The sequence below is a fragment of the Mercenaria mercenaria genome, chromosome 10 (genome assembly GCF_021730395.1).
Source record: "Mercenaria mercenaria strain notata chromosome 10, MADL_Memer_1, whole genome shotgun sequence".
Classification (NCBI taxonomy): Eukaryota; Metazoa; Mollusca; class Bivalvia; order Venerida; family Veneridae; genus Mercenaria; species Mercenaria mercenaria.
The window spans coordinates 50,221,114-50,239,913 of NC_069370.1; the positions used below are offsets into that span (position 1 = coordinate 50,221,114).

At 35.2% G+C, this 18,800-nt stretch overlaps 1 protein-coding gene across 2 annotated transcripts; it reads left to right on the forward strand.

Moving 5' to 3' along the window:
- The first annotated feature begins 949 nt into the window (after window positions 1–949).
- On the forward strand, window positions 950–17,763 carry LOC123561606 (zinc finger protein 227-like). 2 transcript variants are annotated; one of them, XM_045354097.2, is made up of 5 exons: window positions 950–978; window positions 2,124–3,904; window positions 7,384–7,551; window positions 8,386–8,578; window positions 9,055–17,763. In XM_045354097.2, exons 2-5 carry the CDS (start codon window positions 2,236–2,238, stop codon window positions 10,184–10,186), a joined length of 3,162 nt encoding a protein of 1,053 aa, XP_045210032.2. In that variant the 5' UTR covers window positions 950–978; window positions 2,124–2,235; the 3' UTR covers window positions 10,187–17,763. The 2 variants fall into 2 exon arrangements, with proteins under 2 accessions (XP_045210032.2, XP_045210031.2); XM_045354096.2 differs by lacking the exon at window positions 950–978 and adding an exon at window positions 1,042–1,219.
- The last annotated feature ends 1,037 nt before the right edge of the window (window positions 17,764–18,800 follow it).

The window sequence follows — 18,800 nt, forward strand, 5'->3', positions numbered from 1 at the left end:
ACCGACATTATAATTATAACAAAACAAGTAACATGCAAATCAAATATAATAAGATATTACAATCTTAGTATGAGCATAATGACATATCAAATATTTATGTTAAAAGATGTGAGAATTGCTTCAATCTTGGCTAATCATGATTCCTGTATGAATGCTTCTTCTTTTAGAAACGGTAAACACGAAACATGAAAAGAAAAATACACAGTCGCATATAGTTTAGAAATGTAATTAGAAACACAAATTAGATTTGAGGTGACCTAATTTGCAAAAATCTATGTGTAATGGTATAAAATTTAACTTTATTATAAATAAAATATCCAACTATTTTATGTTCTATTCCACTCTAGTAATTTAACCTTTCTAAGCGTGGCATATCAAACCCTAGTCAGTGACCACAGCTGGAATATAGCCCCGAAGCCCACAGAGAGCAAATAAAAGCGGTTCAACTTTGAAGACGGGCAGCACGTTGGGCTATGTCCGACTTTGGCCGCACTTCCAATGTCACTGAAATGCTACAATTTAAAATGGTACATGAAAGATTTCCGGCGCATAGACTCTCGACTTTTTCTTATGTATGTATAAAGTTTAAGCTGCAATCCCCACACGCCATTATCATCCACTGTCCTACATGTACAATTATTCTTTTTCTCCCCAAGGACTAGTCTCCCTTCCAGCCCTTGGCCATTTAGCAACATTGAAAATGCTTCGCTTATTTTTTCACGATTTTTTCAATTAAGAAAAATATTCTCCTTTCCCTTTGACCCGATTTCCTGTTATTTCTACTCCCACATACGTTCACACTTTTTACTCTTTCCTATTCTCTTAGCGCATTTAACCTGGCAATTATCTTCAGTCAGTTGAAGATGGCCAGTAAACTGGAAGAAGAAGAAGATCGATAGAAGTGCTTCGGTATCATAAAGTTATTTCCCTTTTCTTAATTACACCATTTGTAACTATACCGGAAGTTGAATTTTAACTGTATGTAACGTAATATTTTGTAAATAAATTGCATTCATTCGATGGGGATTGGCCGGTAGCATTGAAAATATTAATTTATATAATATTTAGGTTTATTATTGTATGAAAGGCAGCCATTTTTAAGTGAATAGATGAACAAAACCACATTGTTAAAAGTGTATTTCAAATCGTACATGTACATTTTGTTCGGACATGCTGATTTACAAATGTTCATGGCCTGGTGTCGCTGCTTTTACACATTGTAAGGAAGAGGAATATGAAATCTTATTATTTAAGGCCTTATTTAAATGTGTGAAAAGAAAACAGACAAGGATTTGAATAAATTAAATAGCATGTAAATTGAATTAATTTCAAACTGGATAAAAGGCTTTTTATACTTAAAAAGTAGAATGTATATGCCATGAGGTTTTGCAGGGTTCTCACTAGCAATTTTAAGTTACAGTCCTAAGTAGACCGAAGGTGTTCACAAATAACCCTGAAAATTCACAGGACAGTCGGTCTGGTAAACATGATTTTTTTTAATTTGTTAGACATGTTAGAAGGTGAAAACAAAGAGCTATAAAATAAACAGATCGGCAACTTGAAAGGCATATAGAGCAAATCTCGCCAACATCCCGTGACAACTGAATGAGATCTCGTTGTAAGCGTCTGTTGATCATGATTGATCAAGTCAGCAAACGCTTTGAAATAAGGTTACTTTCGGATCATTTGTTTATCAAGATAATGGTGCATGTTATTAGTATTTTCTACACGGGAAAGGAATGAATTTATGATTGAAAGTCTGAGAAATCAACAGTGTTCGTTTGAAAAAGGACTCAAATCGGTTTATTACGTGCCGGGCTTACCACCTGTTTTATACTTCAGTAAGCGTCTGTTGATTTGATCATGATTGATCAAGTCGGCAAACGCTTTGAAATAAGATAACACGCTAACACGAGATGACGCGGGATTATCCCAAGTTGCCATTCTGTGTATTTTATAGTTCTTTGGTGAAAAGTATAAGATGTCACATGTAAAAAAATTTAATCCTGTTTATGTGCCTGAAAACTAGAATTTGTTTCTAGTATATATTAAAAAATAACTTGAAAATTGTAGTAATTCACTAATTGCATAGTTGAACATGTATATTTCTTTCTTTTTTTCAGGTGTGCAAAAACAGAAAGCAATGGATTTATTTTCTTTTAAATATCAGTGTTGGTTGTTTTGGATTAAAAACTTGAAAAGTGACAGTTATAGTTTGAATGGAACTTGAAATGAATGTTTAAAGAACACTTTTTAAACAGTATTAAAAAGATGGAAGAGTTACCTCAACAGAACCCACAAGAATCAAGAGACATAACTTTTAAAGAGGACAGCATGCAGAAGTTAACACCAGAACAAATTTCAACCAGCTCTGCTAGAGGTAGTAATATAATTACAAATGAGGAGAGCAATGAATGCCATGTATGCCTCTTATCAAAGCTTGATAAGGAGACTGAAGGGATGGAACTTGGGGATGAGAAAGTAAATTCTAGCAGAGAATCATATCACTGTGGTGTCTGTTCTCAAACGTTCTGTACAATATGCCGTCTACACAACCATCTGACAACTTACCATCTGTTCAATGGATCTTATCATTATGATAATTTTATACAAACTGCTTTTCCAAAGTACGAAAGTCTCTGTCAGTTTACTCAGACTGAAGGTTTGGATTTTAATCGTGAGGGAGAATTTGACATTGCTGAAAGGAATAGAACTGATCCAGATATTAAGCAGAAATATGGTGAAGTTAAGAAGGCTATTGGAGAGAAGAAAGAATGTAATGAGCCTATTACAACGAATAAAATGTTTGAAAATGTTGGTTCTGTTGAAACCATTTGGAGGGATGTTAAAGTGGAACCAGCAGAGTTTGCTGAAAACAAAGAAACTGCTAAACTAGATGAAAATGATGGTTATTATTCTGACCGTACTGATGATTATTTTGAAAATGAAGAAGATATGCTAACTGATTTAGAAATTGAAAATCATCACAACTATCCTAGTTGGAAAGACAGAAAAGCAGTTACATCACTAAACAACAGCTCTGGAAAAGGCTGTGCAGTTAAAACTACCAAAACCTGTAATAATAAAAGGAAATCCAAAAATGATAGTTTAATTCATGGTCAGAAAAATGATGAACCAGTATTATTAAATGAAAAGAATTTTACAAATATTGATGCAAACACTTCTGTTCAGAAAAAGTTTGGTGCCAAAGATAGTTCAGTGAAAAATGCTAAGCAAAAATGTGGCAAGAAAAGTAAGATTGCTAAACTTTCAAATTTAACAGAACAAGAAAACTCAAAAGACTGGTATCAGGAATACAAACATGTTGATAATTTAGAAAGCAATAAATTGATAAGAACTTTAAAAGCAACAAATGGAAACCAATCAAATGACAAACTTGTTGGAGATAATTTTTCAAAAAATACAGACAAAAATGAAGGCAATAAGTGTGATGTTTGTGGAGCAATGTTTACAGTTAAGCAGGGTCTTCTAAGACATGAGCAACTGAAACATAAAGACCTGATGAATTTTAATTGTAAACAGTGTGATAAGAAATTCATGCGAAACTTTAATCTACAAAAACATATTATACGTGTCCATGGTGGGAAAAAAAGTAATGAGCATAAATTTATAATAGAAATAGAAGGAACATGTGAAGAGGACTTTGGGTCAAATTCTTTAGAATTGTCTTCAGATCAGGTGCATTCTGGGACACCTAATGTAAAGGATGACCAAGAAGGAGTTCAAAGTGAAGAAATAATTGTCACTGATGGAGTAAAAACACCCCGCAGAAAGCGGAGGACAAACGAAGAAATGAAGTCATTAAAGACACCACACACATGTGACCTCTGTGGCCATACAATGCCAAGATCTAAAATGGATGTCCATCAAAGACTTCACACAGGTTTGTTCAATTTGTGCCTGCCTGCCAAAAATTACCTTTTTTTACGTAAATACAAATCAACTTCGTAAGCAACTGACAGGCTGAAAGTAGTTCATATTTCAATGTACACGTAAATGCATATGTTAATCATATTTTGGAGTCTCTTGATGTACATTTATTTACTCACGGGTGGTAAGTGCGCAATCCAATTCCTGCTTGGAATATGCTTAAAATAGGTTGCGCGATGTCCGTTCTGGTGTTGCGTGTAAAAAAGACCAAATTGACAGTCGGGGGTGTAACTGTTTTAAGTTATGTAACCTATTACAGTTACTTTTTCAAGCATTTTATAACCTGTATTAGTTATAAAATGTAGTTAACTTAGGTAAGTTATTCAAAAAAAGTCTTTTTGCTGTTGTGACAAAGTGACCTTTAAAGTGAAATTAGTAGCAAACTGTGGTTAATCAAATTCTCTTTTAGTCTGAGCATGACCTGATAAGCATAATGGGATATTAAGAGTTTTATAGCTTTAAAACGTTTGCGTAAAACTTTATCAGCCTTGCGTAAAAATTTTTACTGCATAGCTGGAAAGATAAAAGGTCAAGAATTCAGGAAATAATTGCATTAGTCCCATTCAAAATGAGGAATTGGCACAGGAGGGCTTTGTAATATTTTATGATAACTGAAACAAATTATGAAAGTTTGAGCAATAACTCAAATTGGTTATAAACTGCGATAACTTGAAACAGTTACACCCCTGACTGATTGAGGTATGTGAAGTTATGATTTTACTTAGACAAGAATAATTTTTCTCGACAAAGAAATGCTATTCGACACAAATCTGATGATACATCATATAATTATATTAATGTAAAATATCTGGTTTGTAATTTATGATTCGGCTCTATTATCACAAAAACTCTGGCAACACGAAGCATGAAAAAAGTATGAAATCAACAAAAATGGCAGTTTCTGACCTCATATGCCTAATCTGAGGACACCTGATGCTTTTTATGATAACTCAACTTATGAAGTAACGAATATCAAAATCATTTGCTTCAAATCCTGCTAACACTGCTTACAGGGACATAATTGACAAAAATTCATCGGGAATGGGATTGCGCACCGGGAATGGAGTTGCTCATATACATTTCAATGTATATAATGTACATGTATATGCACAACTCCATTCCCGGGGTGCAACCCTATTTCCGACTGTGTTTTTGCCAATCTCTCCCCCAAAAGCAACATTTCATTCAAGTGTATGTAATATTCATGACTGTTTTACACGTGTTTGATCATTAGAAGCGTCACATTTCCAGAAAGAAGGCACAAGAGTTAGAAAATTTGCATTTTTCATGATTCCATACTCTTTTTGATAGATCGAGTCAGCAGAGTTTTCGTGATATCAGGGCTGATTCTTAAATTAATAATTTGGTATTTCAAACATAAGATCTTTGTTCATTTTTGTGTCAAATAGCATTTTGCTTTTTTTCGAAAACACTCGTAAATGTGTCATTATTTACAAAAACAAAAACCTACCTACATCGATTTTGTATGTATTGATGCGCAACACCAGCACCGAAAGTCGCGCAACCTATTGTAAGCGTATTCCCAGTGGGAATTGGATTGCGCATTTCCCACCTGTGTTACTAGGATCTGTAAGTATATACTATAGTAGTATTTTCAAAACTTGATATAAGGAAACAAGTAGAGATTATTTCTATGAATTTGTTTAAAGCATGAATTTTTGTGTTAAATGTTCATGAATGAGTATTTCTCACTAAAATAATCGCTGTCTCGCACAAAGTTTTGCAGAAAACATAGGACATTATTATTTTAATTTTTGATGCAATTTGTATTTAAAGGGACTAACCCAGACATTGTGAATTGCAATTTTTAAAATAATTTATCACCGAAAGGCATAATTTCGCCACTGTTTCATATATTTACATGAAACATAATGATTGACCAGTTTATAGTTTCCAGAATTGCGGGAGCATTCGAATTTTTGCAGTTTTTCTGATGTACTTTTATAAACCATTATAACACTTTATTTTGTAAACATTGACAAATATAGAAAAACACAGTAGCAAATCAAAAGTGCGCATGTAGTTTGATGGGTATATTTATATACTCGTCTACCGATTAGGGGAGTCAACATGATTTACTTTGCCTTATTTAGGTAAGCACCACTATATCGTGTCGACTAGCACTACCTAAATAACAGACCGTTCCTTTATTAAAAGTACACAAACATCGCTCTCCACAAAACTGAACTATAGGTAGCGCACAGTGTTACGTCATGTAGAAGTAAAAACAAAACAATAACATAAAATTAAGTCAAAACACTAAGTTTACGATTTAGTCAGTGATTCCTCATTGGGCATGCGATTACGGTATTTCTGTTATACCTTTTTGTCAGGAGTTCAATCCCAATTTTTAGCTCACCTGAGCACGAAGTGCTCAAGGTGAGCTTTTGTGATCGCCCTGTGTCTGTCGTCGTCGTCGTCAGTTGTCAACAATTTGACTGTTAACACTCTAGAGGTCACAATTTTGGCCTAATCTTAATCTTAACTTGGTCAGAATGTTACCCTCATAAAAATCTTGAACGAGTTTGATATTGGGTCATCTGGGGTCAAAAACTAGGTCACCAGGTCAAATCAAAGGAAAAGCATGTTAACACCCTAGAGGTCACAATTTTGGCCCAATCTAAATGAAACTTGGTCAGAATGTTACTGTCAATAAAATCTTGGATGAGTTCGATATTGGGTCATCTGGGTTCAAAAACTAGGTCACCGGGTCAAATCAAAGGAAAAGCTTGTTAACACTCTAGAGGTCTTAATTTTGGCCTAATCTTAATGAAACTTGGTCAGAATGTTACCCTTAATAAAATCTTGGATGAATTCGATATAGGGTCATCTTGGGTCAAAAACTAGGTCACCAGGTCAAATCAAAGGAAAAGCTTGTTAACACTGTAGAGGCCACATTTATGACTGTATCTTCAGAAACTTGGTCAGAATGTTTATCTTGTCATTCTTGATGATCTTTAGGTCAAGTTCGAATCTGGGTCATGTGGGTCAAAAACTAGGTCACCGGGTCATATCAAAGGAAAAGCTTGTTAACACTGTAGAGGCCACATTTATGACTGTATCTTCATGAAACTTGGTCAGAAAAAGTTCCGATTTTTTTAATAAACCGGGAAACCCATATCAGAAATTGTAGACAAATGTTTTTATCTTAAATTTATTAAGAAAACAACGATTTCCAACAGAATTTGATGAAAAATACATTGTTAGAACATCGAATATGCAGCATATAGGTCAATATAGCAAAAGTTTGATTTTTTTAAAATCTGACACCATGATGTGTGGGTTAGTCGCTTTAACTGCTAAGCATCTGTATGTTGATTATTTATGTCATATGTTAGAACGCATTGACTTAAATTTACTGAATTTCATTGTTATTGTTTTCTAGTTATACAAGCAGTACTTATATTGTAGGGGAACGCCCATTTATCTGTACTATTTGTGGAAAAGGACTTATAAGCCAGAATAAACTCAGTCGTCACATGTTGATCCATGGAGAAGTTAAACGTCATACTTGTGAAATATGTGGTGCTGGCTTTCACATGAAGTATAAATTGCGAATGCATATGCACATACACACAGGTAATCATTGTAATTGTTTGTTGAGTTGCAATAGCTCTTGAAAGCTGTTAAGTGACATTTTAACTGCTTTCATTTTTGTACTTTTCCATTCAAGTCAGTACTATTGACAAGTGTGCACACAAAGTACTAGTGACCCAGCCTGGTGTTGGTCTATGAATTTTTGGATGAGCAGCCAAAACTAAAGACTCATCTTAAAGAATTTCCTTTCTGCTTTGAAAGCTAGCACTCCTTCACAGTTTTGAAAATCATATACAAAATGTATATGTATTTCAGTAGAACTTACTTTGATGTTTCAGCAAAATTTAAAACTTAAACATGTTGAAGGATGGTAGGTTTTCCTATCTTAAATATTACATGTAGTATTGCCATGGTTACTGAATTATTGCTGTACATGTATATTTTATACATTTGTATTCTGGGAATATTACATTAACTTGATTAATGCGGTAACAAAATTAATTTTAAAAATCACTGATGTAAGCCAGAATAACTCTGTATTAAATAGATAGGGGATTGAAAGGTAGGGAGGGGATAAAACCATTTCACTCTCACCTTCTTTATTACCCAAAGATACTTCTCATGTTTATTTTTGCATTTTATTTGTGTGTTTTGCACAAGAGAAGTAAAGTAAATTTAGAATGCTTATTCTATACATTATTTTGAACTACCAACAACATTTGAACCACTGATTTCAGCTGACTTGTGTTTCACTGCAAATTTTTCAAGTGCTCCTTTCCTTGTTGATTTTCTGAAGCTGCTGTCTAGTTTTGTGACAATATGAGCCTTTATAAAATAACTGAACTTTATTTGAAACAATTTCTTCATTGGTTTCAGGTAAGAAGCCATACCTATGTTCTATATGTGGTGCGGAGTTCAATCACAGTGCTAATCTTGCCACACACACGAGATGTGTCCATCTGCAGGTCAAACCATACGTATGTAATATCTGCGGTGGGAAGTATTCTAAGAGGTCACAGTTAGACGATCATGTGCTTAGTCACTCCACAGAACGCCAATTTACTTGCCGGTACATTCTTTATATGTCATGACATTGAAGTTAAGTTGTTACAAGAAGTACTAAATTGTCAAGAGTATTCATTATTTTGACCTGTACCATGTGTTGTGATAACTTCTTAAAATCCTTCTTCATTGTTATCAACTGACAAGCGCTGAACTTGTTGGTACTGTGATACCTTGTCAAGTAATCATTACGAACGTTTAGCCGTCTCCAAGTCTGTTAGATTAAATCTAAAGTAGTGTGAAATTGTGTAGTTTTGTTCGCACGAAATTTTATGGTTTTGGCCAAATCAGCTACTTCTTGGGAGTATGAGTTTGTGGATTTAGAATTTTGATTATAAAATAAATGGGAATTTTACTTGTTCCTCAGATTTGAATTCATGGATTTACTCAACCATGAAATCCACGAAAATTAGGACCCACAAAATATTTATGGTTTCTAAGTAATCAGCATAACTGTCCTTACTTTTTCCTGTTTTATTTCAGATATTGTGGAAAGTCATTTAAATACTTTAAAGGCATGAGGCGTCATGAGAAGAGTCACAACGAGGAAGAATCTTTTATCTGTAATCAGTGTGGGCTTAAATTTTCACGGAAAGAAAATCTTGACAGGCATAAAATCAGTCATGGAGTGGCAAGCTTTCAGTGTAAAACATGTAAAAAAGTTCTTAAAGATGGCCGAGCTTTACAAGAGCACGAGTTCACACATCTTGTTGCTAAGGGATGCAAATGTTCCGTTTGTGGAGAAATGTTTTACAGTTCAAACAAGTATTTCACACATCTGTTTGTTATGCATAACATACAAAAACAGGATGCTCAGTTGATGATCATCGATGAGAAGTTACAGAGAGATAACAAACAAGCTGATGTCCGTCCAAATGTGCCTTTATCATCCAACTCAGGGATAACTAGTATTGTAACAGCGGATCGGCCAGTCGCATCGTTAGATGGGATCCTTGATAATGCCAGTAAGGACACTATGAGTGTCTTGACACGGGTTGCAACAGAAAATCTGCGGCTACATTCTCAAGATGTCCAGGCAGAAGAGAAAGGGAATACAATTATTCCCCCTTTGAATCCTATGATTCTTTATGAGAAAAATAGAATTACCTCCCTTGATAATACAGTAGGTGCTAATGGTGGGTTCAGTGTACAGCACAAAGTCCTTGGTAACACTGTGGCAGACACTTTGAGTTTTCCCGATCATGCATATGGTCAGTCAGTGAAACAGCAAGTTGAAAGTCATGGCGATCCCCATGGTAACATAAACATGACACTTTCAGATAGCTCTGCACAACATCAGGGTTTAAATGAAAATGTTCTTGGTTTTGTGACTAGTAATGCACTAACTAGTATTAATAATCTTACCTCGTACATGGGTCAGCGCCAGACATCTCTAACGGCACTGACAAATTTGACGACTGGGCTTCACCAGGATGAACATAGTGCTATTGAGAGTTTACGGCGACTTCAAGACAATGCTGTGGCTCCAGTGTCGCTCATACCCGCTACTGAGGGTATGGTTGCCAACCAGGGGCAACGAAATGTGGGGATGCCGTCGACAGGGACTATTGAAGGCAATGTCCAGTCTGACTATAGGATACAGAATCTCTATTGAACTTTGTGTTGATTGGCAACTATAGATTGGGTACTGGTAATATTTTGTGATAGATTTACTTTGCAACATGTGTGAATATTAACAAGCATCATGTTTTGTAATATACTGTAAAAGCACATATTTGGCTGGGTCAAAATTTTGTGATTTTTAAATTTTAAGTATGTTCACACGGTTTAACATACACAAAATTGTAAAAATGTTATCCTGCTTAAATTATGAGTTATTTATACTATAAATAATGAATATTTATGTGAGGATTAATTTTCGCGAGATGTAGAGCCTTGCGAATATAGCAAAAATTAAACCCTCGCAAAAATTTCTGCTTTTACAGTAACCCGCTCCAAATAATGAATTTTTAACAATAAGACTTTTATGTTGAAATAAAAGCAATGCAAATATACCTTATCTATAGTAGCCAATGATATCTACACCATTTATTAACCTTTAGCTCACCTGAAAACTGTTTACTTTAGATGAGTTGTTGTGATCACATTGTGTCCGTTGTCCTGCATTGTCAGTCATAAACAATTTGACTGCTTACACTAGAGGTCTCAGTTTTGGCTCAGTCTTCACGAAACAGTCAGAATTTTTGTCTTAATAAAATATCAGACAAGCTTGATACTTAGTCATTTAGTGTTAAAACTATTTCAGTTGAAAAATCTTGTTAACACAAGAGGAGTCACCTTTGGTTCAGGGTGAGCTTTTAGTTTAGGTGCATGGTTCTGTGTCTATCATACATCATCCAAAATTGTTCATTAACACTGACAATTTTGGTTGAAACTTGGTCAGAATGTTGACCTTTGGGAAGTCTTGGAAGAGTTTGAAACCTTGTCATTTTGTGTTAAAAAACCTGGTCACAAGGTTAAATTTTAGGAAAACCTGGTCAAAGGTAATATTTTCTACCAGACTAACATGAAATTGATCAATCTGGGTTATACACTATGTCATTAGGTTGAATAATACCAGAATATTGTTCACACTCCTCAGAGGCCAGTGGCTGACCGATCTTTATGGAACTTGGTCAGAACATTTGTCTTTATTGAACTCTTGTTAAAGTTTGAAGCTGTCCTTAGGTTAAAGATAGGTCAAATGATAGAGAAACATTGTAAACTCTCCAGAGGGCATACTTTCTACATGATGTTTTTGAAACCTAACCACAATGTTTTTCTTTATAAAGTCTACAGTAGGTCAGATTTGAAATTGAACTTCTGGTTGTCTGGGGTAAAAAAAATAGCTCTCTAGTTTAGATGATAGAAAAAATGCCTGCTTAGCTCATTAGACTGAGCAACTATCTATGTATTGCGGAATCGTAAGTTTGATCCTCTGGCGGGCCATATGTTCTCTGTGACGATTTGATAAAAGACATTTTGTCTGAAATCATTCGTTCTCCATCTCTGATTCATGTGGGGAAGTTGACAGTTACTTGCGGGGAACAGGTTTGTACTGGTACAGAATCCAGGAACACTGGTTAGGTTAACTGCCTGGCGTTACATAACTGAAATACTGTTGAGAAACGGTGTTAAACCCATAACAAACAAACAAAAGAAAAACAGTGTGAACTCTCTGTCAACAGTCTAGATGGCATAATTTTTATCTGACCTGTTTGGAACCTAGGTAGGGTTAGGATTTTTTTTACTTGACATATATTCAAAGTGAACAGTTTAGGGCCATCATGTTTCTCTGATTTACTTCCAAAAATTTTGTCAGAACATGTGTCTTAATGAAGACTAAGTCACGCTTGTTACTGGGTTGTTGTTATAAGGTAAAAAGAGGTCACTAGATCAAGTCATAGAAAATCTCACCTTAGAGACCACATTTTCTGCCTTATGTTCATAATTTTTTGTGAGGGTTTTGAATGTAAAAAGATTTTATCAGGAACTTTGTACTGAATGCTGTCAAGCTTCATATGTTTTCAGTGACCATTCAGAGCCAGGTTCAATTTTTTTTTTCTTTTTTTTTTTTTGGCATTTGAGATGACCTGGTAGAGCAGGCTTCATAACTTTAGCTTACATTTTGTCAAAATTATGCTCCTCTGTAACACAGAAATTTTATGGAAGTTTTGAATGTAAGCAAAGTTGGGAAATCACTCCAGTAATAACTTTAGTTTCTTCAAAAATGCCCTGTTTCACGATCAAGCATTATAATAGTCTAGTGCATTACCTTCCCCTGCAGCCCTAATATAATGTTTGTGATAAAAATCTGTTGAAATCAAAAAGTATTTAAGTGGCATTTTTAACTCGTCTGATTTTTTAGGAAAAAAAAGATGAGTTGTTGTCATAACTTGATCAGCGTCGGCATTACCCGGTTAAGTTTTATGTTTAGGTCAGCTTTTCTCCTAAACTATCAAAGCTATTGCTTTAAAACTTGCAACCTTGTTCATCATCGAAAGCTGACTCTGTACAGCAAGAAACATAACTCCATTCTGGTTTTTGCAAGAATTATGGCCCCTTTTGGACTTAGAATATCAGATTTCTTGGTTAAGTTTTATGTTTAGGTCAGCTTTTCTCCTAAACTATCAAAGCTATTGCTTTAAAACTTGCAACACTTGTTCATCATCGAAAGCTGACTCTGTACAGCAAGAAACATAACTCCATCCTGCTTTTGGACTTAGAAAATATCAGATTTCTCAGTTAAGTTTTGCGTTTAGGTCAACTTCTCTCCATTACGGTCAAAGCTATTGCTTTAAAACTTGGAGCAATTATTCACCATTAAAAGCTGACACTGCACAGCAAGTAATGTAACTCTGAATTGCTCTTTGCAAGAATTACCGGTATGGCCCCTTTTGGACTTAGAAAATCATAGGTAGGTCAATATTTCTGTTGTACGGAGACAAAAAAATTAGATGAGTGTCTGCACCCACAAGGCGGTGCTCTTGTTCTACTTTATGGTGTATAGTACTGTACTTGTTTATTAGCTCACCTGTCACAAAGTGACAAGGTGAGCTTTTGTGATCGCGCGGTGTCCGTCGTCCGTCGTCCGTCCGTCCGTCCGTCCGTAAACTTTTGCTTGTGACCACTCTAGAGGTCACATTTTTCATGGGATCTGTATGAAAGTTGGTCAGAATGTTCATCTTGATGATATCTAGGTCAAGTTCGAAACTGGGTCACGTGCCATCAAAAACTAGGTCAGTAGGTCTAAAAATAGAAAAACCTTGTGACCTCTCTAGAGGCCATATATTTCACAAGACCTTCATGAAAATTGGTCAGAATGTTCACCTTGATGATATCTAGGTCAGGTTCGAAACTGGGTCACGTGCCAACAAAAACTAGGTCAGTAGGTCTAAAAATAGAAAAACCTTGTGACCTCTCTAGAGGCCATATTTTTCATGAGATCTTCATGAATATTGGTCAGAAGGTTTACCTTGATGATATCTAGGTCAAGTTCGAAACTGGGTCACGTAGGGTCAAAAACTAGGTCATTAGGTATTAAAATAGAAAAACCTTGTGTCCTCTCTAGAGGCCATATTTCTCAATGCATCTTCATGAAAATTGGTCAGAATGTTCATCTTGATGATATCTAGGTCAAGTTCGAAACTGGGTCACGTGGGGTTAAAAACTAGGTCAGTAGATCTAAAAATAGAAAAACCTCGTGACCTCTCTAGAGGCCATATTTTTCATGAGATCTTCATGAATATTGGTCAGAATGTTCACCTTGATGATATCTAGGTCAAGTTCGAAACTGGGTCATGTGGGGTCAAAAACTAGGTCAGTAGATCTAAAAATAGAAAAACCTTGTGACCTCTCTAGCGGCCATATTTCTCAATGGATTTTCATGAAAATTGGTCAGAATGTTCACCTTGATGATATCTAGGTCAAGTTCGAAACTGGGTCATGTGCGGTCAAAAACTAGGTCAGTAGGTCTAAAAATAGGAAAACCTTGTAACCTCTCTAGAGGCAATATTTTTCAATGGATCTTCATGAAAATTGGTCAGAATGTTTACCTTGAAGATATCTAGGTCAGGTTCGAAACTGGGTCACGTGGGGTTAAAAACTAGGTCAGTAGATCTAAAAATAGGAAAACCTTGTGACCTCTCTAGAGGCCATATTTTTCATGAGATCTTCATGAATATTGGTCAGAATGTTCATCTTGATGATATCTAAATCAGATTCGAAACTGGGTCACGTGGGGTCAAAAACTAGGTCAGTAGGTTTAAAAATAGAAAAAACCTTGTGACCTCTCTAGAGGCCATATTTCTCAATGGATCTTCATGAAGATTGGTGAGAATGTTCAGCTTGATGATATCTAGGTCAGGTTCGTAACTGGGTCATGTGCGGTCAAAAACTAGGTCAGTAGGTCGAAAAATAAAAAAACCTCTAGAGGCCATATTTTTCACGAGATCTTCATGAAAATTGGTCAGAATGTGCACCTTGATGATATCTAGGTCAAGTTTAAAAGTGGGTCACGTGCCTTCAAAAACTAGGTCATTAGGTCAAATAATAGAAAAACCTTGTGACCTCTCTAGAGGTCATATTTTTCAATGGATCTTCATGAAAATTGGTCAGAATTTTTTATCTTGATGATATCTAGGTCACATGTGCTCAAAAACTAGGTCACTGTGTCAAATAATAGAAATAACGATGTCATACTCAGTTGAACACTGGGTCATGTGGAGATAGGTGAGCGATTCAGGACCATCATGGTCCTCTTGTTATTTTTTTGTAAACATATATTTTTATTTTTTATTGATTGTGGTACTATGTACTTTATATTGTTATATTATGTATGGTCATATGTCATGGATTTTTCTTGCAGTTAGAGTGCTAGAGTTATACTGCTTGAAATGACGCATTTTAAAATTGAAGATTTTTTTTACTGAAAGTTACTATATATTATAAATGTAGTTTTATTTCATAATTGTGGTCTTAGAATATAATGATATATGTCTAGAAGCAAAGTAAGATTACCATAGAATAATACCTCAGTTTTCCTTGATTTGTAAAAGTGAAATACCTTAGTTTTCCCTGATTTGTAAACGTGAAATACCTTAGTTTTCCTTGATTTGTAAACATGAAATACCTTAGTTTTCCTTGATTTGTAAACGTTAAATACCAGGTAATACTAATTTTTTTCATTGTGAGATTATTTTTGCATTTCATCTCTTAGTCTGTCGGACAGACTCTGTCCTATATAGTTATTAATTGAATTTGAGCAATGAAAATATTTCAGAATTACAATTTTACTATAAAATGATTGTTATTAAGAATATTTTAAATTTTTTAATTAGACACATAATGAAACTGACTTAAAATAATATACATGTACTCGGCATTGGTATTTAGGACATATATAAGCTGCAACATCATTAAAAGACTTAACTGATCCTACACCAGGCATTACAGAAAAACACATATTGTCAGGGTGATATCAACATGTTAATTAACATGACTGTGTTTTCATAACAGTCTTCTTAATTAAGAAATAATAAGTTCCCAAGTGTGGTTTATCGTAGAATATCGCGTGTTTTGAGTTCTTATGCGTAAAAATATATCATGAAGGCCATAGGCTTGAGTGATATGTTGTTTTGCGTAAGGACGAAAAATTCTGGTTATATACGATAAATCACACTTGGAAACTTGTTATTTCGATTCTAACACGACATACTAGCATCAACAGTGTTAGAAAAAATGGTAACTACATGTACTTTTTACCACCGTGCTACGCACCTGGATCGGATGACATTATTGCACGCGCGTGGGTTATTGCAGAATAACCTGAGATAGATTTTGCTCTACATGTATGTAGGTTATTTGCTGGTCTTTTTAGAATACTTTATTATAGTTTAAAGTTCTGTCATAATTTTCCTTATATCCCAGGCCAGTTACATTATCACTGTTAACTATACTAAATAATATATACTTTATATCCAGCCGTTCATGACTTTTGTAGTTTTGGCTTGAAATGGCATTAGTGCGAGTGGTTACTGTGGGACTGCAAATATTGCTGTCATTCTTCACTAAGCACCTCACAAAGCAGATTGTTATACTTTTGTTGCCCTCAGAAATAGGCATTTAGTAATTGCATTGTCTGTTAGTTTGTTAGTTTATTTATTATTATTATTAAAAAGACACTATGCACTGTTTAATTGAATTTGCTTTCTTCATGAGCTATTTCCGCATTCTTCAGAGCTATTTCCGCATTCTTCAGGTATAGCTCGTGTGGGTGTTCGGGTTTAATGCCTTTTTCAACAATTTTTCTGTCATATAAAAGAAGGTGTCTACTTGTAGCAGTGAACACAATGCCCAATTTCTATCAGTACCATTTATGTCTTCGGTATGACGTGGCCAGGGATCGAACTCAGGACCTCCCACACTCGAAGCGGACACTAGACTACTGAGGCAGTTCAGGTATAGCTTCAAACAGAATGAAATAACAACCAGTGAATGTGGAAATTGCAAACACAGAATACTTGATGGATTGAAAAACTCCTTAGTCATAACAGATCCATTACTTTAATGATTTAAACAGATTTCAATCAAATTTTATATAAATTTGTGTGATATACTGGAGTCAGGTGTATGTACCTCCAAAGTCAAGGTCATAGACAGAGACTTTAACCCTAACCAAAAACTATCACAACAGGCAAGAGTACTTCATGTATGTAACGTCCATCAGCTGTTGTTATTGTAAGTGCTTTTCTTCTGAATTGTTCATTTGAAGGCTTAAAATCTACACTAAAAAGTTTGTTTCAGCCCTTTGCAAAACCACAAATTTATATTTGCAAAGAAAAGAAAGTTTTGATACAGACCATTATATGTATACCATATCAGAACTTTGTGTTATTTTTTTTTTTTTTTTTTTTTTGACCTTTAGGTCTACATGTATTCAGTTTTAGTATTGATCATAGAGTACCATTTAGGCCATGAGGTGCATAAGGGGTGAAGGGGTGTTGCACATTTAACTACCTTTCATGAACAGACTCAATCAAAACAAGTATTTCGTAGGTTTCTTTTTGCGTTGCAAAGGATTTTTTTTTATAGATTTTATGTAAGTAAAGTATTGTAAATAGAATTGTATGCAAGTATTTATTTTGAGACTACCTAATAGGCATACTTTTCTCGTCATCTGACAGAAAGTAATGTTACTTTGTAATTTTCAGTTTTAGTCATTGTCACTGTCAAATAAATGAGCTGTGCCATGAGAAAACCAACATAGTGCATTTGTGAGCAGCATGGATCAAGACCAGCCTGCACATCTGCACAGTCTGGCCAGGATCCATGCTGTTCGCTAATGGTTTCTCTAATTGCATAAGGCTTTGAAAGCAACCAGCATGGATCCTGACCAATCTGCGCGGATGCTATGTTGGTTTTCTCATGGTGCGGCTCATATGAGTTTATATTTTGGTTATGTATGCCTTTTTAGTTGAGATTATACAAGTTAAGCAATATACATTTTTGTTTCATTTTTCGGGTATTTATGTGTGAAATTAGAATAATTTTATAGTTCAGTATGCATTGTTTTGTATTATGTTATCGATTGCTTTTTATTAAGTATTAGCATTTAACTATATACATTTTTATCTAACAACATCAAATATTTTGATGCAAGTGTGCTATAATAATGTATGAAACAAAAAATCTAAAATTGTTGTTATTTAAAGTCATGATTTCTAAGTTTCCTCTCATATGGAATACATGGATGTGTTCTTATTTTTACACTCTAAGTGGGAATTACTGATAGGCAATTTTACATTATATGTTTACATTTTTATTCACCAGTCTCTGAAAGAGTGGGGCGTATTATGTGAACACCTGTGTCGGGCGGTGGTCAATGTCCAAAAACATGTCCGCTGAACAGTTTTCATCAAATCTTTACCAAATTTGCTGAAAATGTTTGTGGGCATAATATCTCAGCCAAGTTCGATAACCAGCCAAATCGCCCCAGGCTCTCTTGGATTATGGCCCTTAAATTACTCAAAAAAACTGAATTTTGCCTTGTCCACCCTCTTACTCAAACAGTTTTCATCCGATCTTCACTAAACTTGGTGACAATGTTTTTGGGCATAATGTCTCAGCTAAGTATGATAACCACCCAAATAGCACCAGGCACTCTTGAGATTATGGCCCTTGAATTACTCGAAACCTGCGAAATTAGCCTTGTTCATTCAAATAGTTTTGATCGGATTGTCAATTTCTTATTTCTTCTTACTCTTTTTATATGCCCGTCTCTGAAAGAGCCGGGTGTATTATGTGAGCACCTGTGGCGGTGTGGCAGGCGGGTGGGCGGGCAGTCGGCCTCCAAAAGCATATCCACTCTCTAGTTGAACATTTTTCATCCGATCTTCATCAAACTTGGTGACAATGTTTGTGGGCATAATATCTCGGACATGTTGGATAACCAGCAAAATCGTCCCTGGCACTCTTGAGTTATGGCCCTTGAATTACTCAAAGTCTGCAAAATTAGCCTTGTCTGCCCTCTAAGTCAAATAGTTTTCATCCAATCTTCACAAAAGTTGGTGACAATGTTTGTGGCCATAATATCTTGGCAAAGTTCGATAACCAGCCAAATGCCCTAGGCACTCTTGGATTATGGCCCTTGAATTACTCGAAAAACTGCAAATTTAGTCTTGTCCACCCTCTGAGTCAAACAGTTTTCATGCGATCTCCACCAAACTTGG